We start from the raw sequence: 5,595 nt of genomic DNA, 5'->3' as shown, positions 1-5,595 counted from the left end.
GCATATCAGTTGAGCATTTACCTGAGGTAGATACACTCCTTGGAGAGAATAAGCATGAGAGAAAGAAGGGCTGCTCAGGCACAGGGAGACAGCTCAGGGGGGAGGAGTACATGGACACAGGGAAGAGGTGACTGTCAGGAGGAAGTGGGAGGGGAGATGTTGCATTGTGCTAAATTGTGGTCACTGTGATGAGACAAAGTGTATGTGAACTGCTGTATGGAAAGTGTACTTGCTCAGTAAATTTTCATCAAAATCACAATTTAAAAAAATCCATTCTAACAATCTTTTTGTCACTATGTCATTTACATTGAATATCATTAGTGGTATGTTTGGATTTAGGTCTACTATTTCATTATTTATTTTCTGTTTGTTCCCTCTGTCTTTTATTCCTCTGTTTCCTCTTTCTTGTCTTCTTTTTAGGTCATGTGAATAGTTTTAAATATTCCATTTTATTTTATCTCCTCTGTGTGTGTGTGTGTGTGTGTGTATCTTTGTATAGTTTATTTAGCAGTTGCTCTAGAGATAACAACATACATATTTAAGTTTTCAGTCTATTTAGAATCAGTATTTTACTGCTTTAATATAGAAATATTACCATTTTTAACACCTTTAACCTGTTCACCTTTATATTGTCATTGTCGTAAGTACTGCATCTTCATATACTGAATACCCTATCAGATAATTATAATTTCTGCTTCAACTGTCACATATAAAGATCTTAAGGATTTCATTTACCCAGATACCATTTCTATTCATCTTCCCTCATACTTGGTGACTCAAATTACCTTCTATTATTAGTTCCCTTCTGTATAAAGAACTTCCTTCTGCAAATCTTTTTAAGTGGATATGCTGGCAATAAATTCTTTTTATTTTCTTTCATCTAAGAATGTTTTTGTTTTACTATCATAAGTGATGGATATTTTAATTTTCTTTGCTATTAGGTTTTAGCAAGGAGCTCTGTTGGCACAGTGGGTAAGGCATTTGGCTGCTAACCAGCAAGGGCAGCAGTTCAAACCACCAGCTGCTCTATGGGAGAAAGATAAAGCAAGTGCAATCTACTTCCATAAAGATTTACAGCCTTGGAAACCCAATGGGGACTTCTATGAATCTGAATCAACTCGATGGCAGTGGGCATTAGTTTTTAGCCGTTTGGTTATGATGTGTCTGTGCTTGAATTGGGAGCTCTGGTAGTGCAGTAGTTAAGCACTCAGATGCTAACTGAAAGTTGGGAACTCAAATATACCAGCTACTCCATGAGAGGTGGCAGATTGCTTTTGTAAAGATTTATGAGGCAGTTCTACTCTGACCTATAGGGTCGCTATGAGTTCTAATTGTCTCAATGGCAATGAGTTTGGGTTTGGGGTGGGTCTAGGTTTCTTTGGGTCTATTCCATTTGGGATTTGCTAAGCTTCCATAATATATGTTTATGCCTTTTGCCAAACATAAGAAGTTTTTAGCCACTATTTTTGGGACTCTGATGACACAAATGTTAGACTTTTTGGTATGGTCACAGGTTCCTACAATTGTCAATTCTTTTTCTGTTCTTTGGATTGGATGTTTTCTGTTGATCTATTTTCAAGTTCACTGACTCTTTACTCCATTATCTCCATTCTGCTTTTAACATCTCTGCATTTATTGTATTACTTAGTTCTAAAGGTTTCATTTGGTTCTTTGTTGCTTCCATTTCTTTGCTGAGACTTCCTACCCTCCACTTGTTTCAAGAGTGTTAGCCCTTAATTTCTGGACTATTTTTCTAATAGCTGCTATCTTCATCATCTTGGCACTGGTGATTGCATTTTATCCATGCAAGTTGAGATTGTCCCGATTCTTCACATATCCAGTAACTCCAGATTATATTTTGGACAGTTTGACTATATAATGAAACCTCTGCGTCTTGCTTAAGTCTCATGGAGATGGCTGATATTTTTGTTTTAACAGGCAATCAACCCAGTTGAGTTTAGGCTACAAGTTCCAACCAGCCTTCTATGGGTTATGGTTTCAATGTCACTTCCATTTTCAAAGACTTTGCAATAATGTTCAGATGTGTCCCACATACAGTCCACTCAGTCACCAGTATGAGACTTGGGCCATGAACTATCCCTTAGTTCATTTTTCAAAATCTTTGGTATATATTTAGGATCACATTCACATACACATAGCTCGAGGATGAGACCAAGAGTTCATAAATACCTTTATGGGCTGCTTTCACGATCTCCCTCCTCTCTTGATCTCCCTGGTACGTTCAGCTTTTCTGGGATCCCCTTACTGGTCCTCCAGCAAGAAAGCTCTAGTTACCCCGCTCTGCCTTACACTCCTCATGACTGAGGAGCAAAGCAATGATAAGACAGAGAGATATTAAACAGGGGTTTACTTCTGCTCTAGTTAGAGAGGAAGTTTACTTTCCTTCAGAATTTTAGGTGCCTGTAGGTCCTTGCTATCACTGCTGCTATAAAACTGCTTGGTGGCGGGGACATGAAAGAACAAAAAAATTAAAAAGAAGAAATCAGAGGTTTTTTCCCAGTCTCTCTGAATGTTATGAGTCCTCTTTACTGCCAGATTTGAGCCAGAACCAGAGGACTTCTCCTAGAGTTCTTTCTGTCTGTGCCCGCTGGCTACTTCCAGGTTTCAGGCTGCCTTGAGTTCAGGCTGACAGAGACTGAAGGACAAATAAGCTTGGTGGTACTTCAAATTCTGGTCTTCTTCTTGATTCTGCTTGCTACTGTTTACTTTCAGTGTCCTTACACAGCTGCTCCATGCGTTCCGTCAGGTTTTATAGCTGTGTTCAGTGGAAGAGACAGGGTGGAGTATTTGTTTACTGAGTACTGAGTAACAAGTTTACTCCTTGTTACCCACAACTATTTCAAAGACTGACTTTCAAGCATACTCTGTTTCAGGGTTTTGCTCTGTTAAAGGCAGGGGTAAAGGAATCCCAGAAATTTTCAACAACAAACATGTTGCAAGAGTGCAAGAAAGGATGGTTGCCAGATATCAGCTATGAAAGTTGTGTCAAATTTCTTGAATATCCCTGTATATGTTTTTCCATGAATATGTGAGTTTAACTCACCAGTTATCTCCACATGTTGCAGCTTTGTTAAGGGTCTGTGATACTGCAATGCTAGTTAGGTTATCTTTATGATCATAAGTATGAAATATTTCTTGGCCAATCTCCCGAATATGAGTAGAAATAACCACAAAAATTCCACGTGAAAAGCCAATCATGATGTAGCCATCACCATACCTGTAACAACAAAGGCAATAATACAGTAAAAAGGGAGATTAACTATAAATGGCAGTACAGTAAATTAGCAAGTACCTTAAACTAAGAAATTTCAGAACATAATTTATTAAGAGCCTATTGTGTGACAAACAGTATTCTAGGTAGTTTCACATACTGAATCATAGACCGTAATCCAGAAAATATTATGTATAGGATAGATTGTTACAGAAAACAAACAAAAACTGTATAATTAGTAAGGGAAAACACATGGATGTCTTTCTCTGATGAATTTTTTGTACATACCAACTATAGCAGACGATGTTGCCATAGCGCTGTTGAAATTCTAGATCAATTGGGTTATCTGGTTCATTCAGATTAAAAAGAAACAGGGTTTTCTTGCCAATCACCACACTTATCTGCCAGAGAAGGTTAAGCAATAGTGAGATAAATTACTCAGTACTTTATGAAATGATCAATAACAAAATCTGAAATAGCTGAACCTAATCATGTGCTAGGGAGCTCTGGTAGCACAGTGCCTAAGGCACTTGACTGCTAACCAGAAGGCTGGCAGGTCAAACCCACCAGCCACTCCTCAGAAGGAAGGTTGGGCACTCTACTTGGGTAGTGATATTGCCTCAGAAACCCAAGGAGAGGTTGCTATGAGTTGGGTCTGACTCAACGGCACATAACAACAACAACAACAACAACAACAATCATGTGCCATACACCCACTCCTTACTTAACCACGTGGTTAGGTTCCAAAGACCAGGTTGTTATGTGAAAATCAGCCTTATGTGAAAATGGAAGATGACCACATTACATAACTGCCAAATTCCATCATAACATAACTGCTAAACCACTGAGAATCATGGCCCAGTGAAGGTGACAGAATCAACCATCACAACTGGCATTACTCTCATGTTGCACCTTGGCATATGTTACTGACAGATGTCTGTCTTTAATGTGCAAAATAGTTGGATAGCACATTTTTTTTTTTTTTTAACTATTGTCATAAATGTGAAAGGTCAGAAAACAACATAGTGAGGAGTAGGTGTAATTAATAAGGATATCTAAAAAATGCTATAATTAGTAAGACAACCATGACTGACTCAGAAAATGAATTTTACAAACATCCAGTAAGGGTCCTTGGAAGGAGCCCTGGTAGTGCAATGGTTAAGTGCTCAGCTGCTAACTGAAAAGTTGGCAGTTTAAACCCACCAGCTACTCTGTAGGAGAAAAAACCTACAGAGTAGGAGTAGGAGTAGGCGATCTGCTCCTGCAAAGATTATAGCCCAGGAAACACTATGGGGTAGTTCTACTGCATCCTACAGGGTCACTATGTGTCAGAATTGGCATGAGGCACACAACAACGAGTGTCCTTAGCTTTACACATCTCTGATACACCTTTTGGAATATATTAAAACATTTTCGTGAATTACTTTCTACAAATTCTCTATAGCTCTCATTAGAGTATTGTGCAATAAGTTTACCACAATTGAACTCAAATTATTCACAGTATAAAGTTCTTCCATTTGAGATTACATGTCTACACCTTTATGAATTACCTAATTTGGCTTTTTATATCATCGTTTCCAAATGACACTTGGAGGTCACTAGTCAGTAGGCTAAAATACTGTCCCTTTGCTACTCACACAAGTCAATTTTTCCTTTCCTTTCCAGTTGCCATCAAGTCAATCTCACTTATGGCAATCCCATGTGCATCAGAGTAGAACCATGCTCCATAGAGTTTTCACAAGTAGATCATTAGACTTTTCTTCCAAGCCACCTCTGGGTGGACTCAAAGTTCTATCCTTTTGGTTAGCAGCTAAGTGTGTTAACTATTTACGCTACTCAGGTACACACAATTCAGTATCTAATGGCAGTTCTCAGTGGAGGACCTGGTTGTGTTGGGGGAAAAAGGAGTATGTTAGTTATGTGGGCTCATTAAGAGTGATGGATATTAAAAAGAAAAAGAAAAAAGCACTTTTATATATTTATTTGGTTCTAATACATTATTGATTGTAGGATGTTGTTGTTGTTGTGTGCCCTCGAGTCGGACCCGACTCATAGCAACTCCTCCTTGGGTTTCTGAGGCAGTATCACTATGGAAGCAGATTGCCCCATCTTTCTTTCGAGGAATGGCTGGTGGGTTTGAACCTCCAGCCTTCTGGTTAGCAGTCAAGTGCCTTAGGCACTATGCTACCAGAGCTCCTTGATTGTAGGATACTATATAATTAATGGGGAGCAAGGTAAGCACGGGCGGGCTGGTGCTTACTCACTGATCTGCACTGAACACTTTCCCTTGTTACCCTCCCGAGGGTGACCAGGTCTCCGGGAGCAAGGTATGCACGGGCATAGCACAGAGTAGCAGGCCGGAA

The 5,595-nt window shown here is 39.1% G+C and overlaps 1 protein-coding gene across 1 annotated transcript in view; it reads right to left on the bottom strand.

The window, feature by feature from the left end:
• The window catches only part of WDR19 (WD repeat domain 19), a 190,435-nt gene that overhangs the window by 110,369 nt on the left and 74,471 nt on the right, over window positions 1-5,595 (bottom strand). Inside the window, exons 8-9 of the mRNA XM_007947169.2 lie at window positions 3,521-3,633; window positions 3,065-3,238 (exon numbers count right to left, since the gene is read on the bottom strand). Of these exons, the coding sequence (XP_007945360.2) occupies window positions 3,065-3,238; window positions 3,521-3,633 (287 nt within the window). The remainder of the gene's footprint in view (window positions 1-3,064; window positions 3,239-3,520; window positions 3,634-5,595) is intronic.

Source organism: Orycteropus afer, unplaced genomic scaffold, assembly GCF_000298275.1.
Source record: "Orycteropus afer afer isolate SDZICR_OR568_19922 unplaced genomic scaffold, OryAfe1.0 scaffold00176, whole genome shotgun sequence".
Lineage (NCBI taxonomy): Eukaryota > Metazoa > Chordata > Mammalia > Tubulidentata > Orycteropodidae > Orycteropus > Orycteropus afer.
This window is presented reverse-complemented; position numbering and strand designations above follow the sequence as displayed.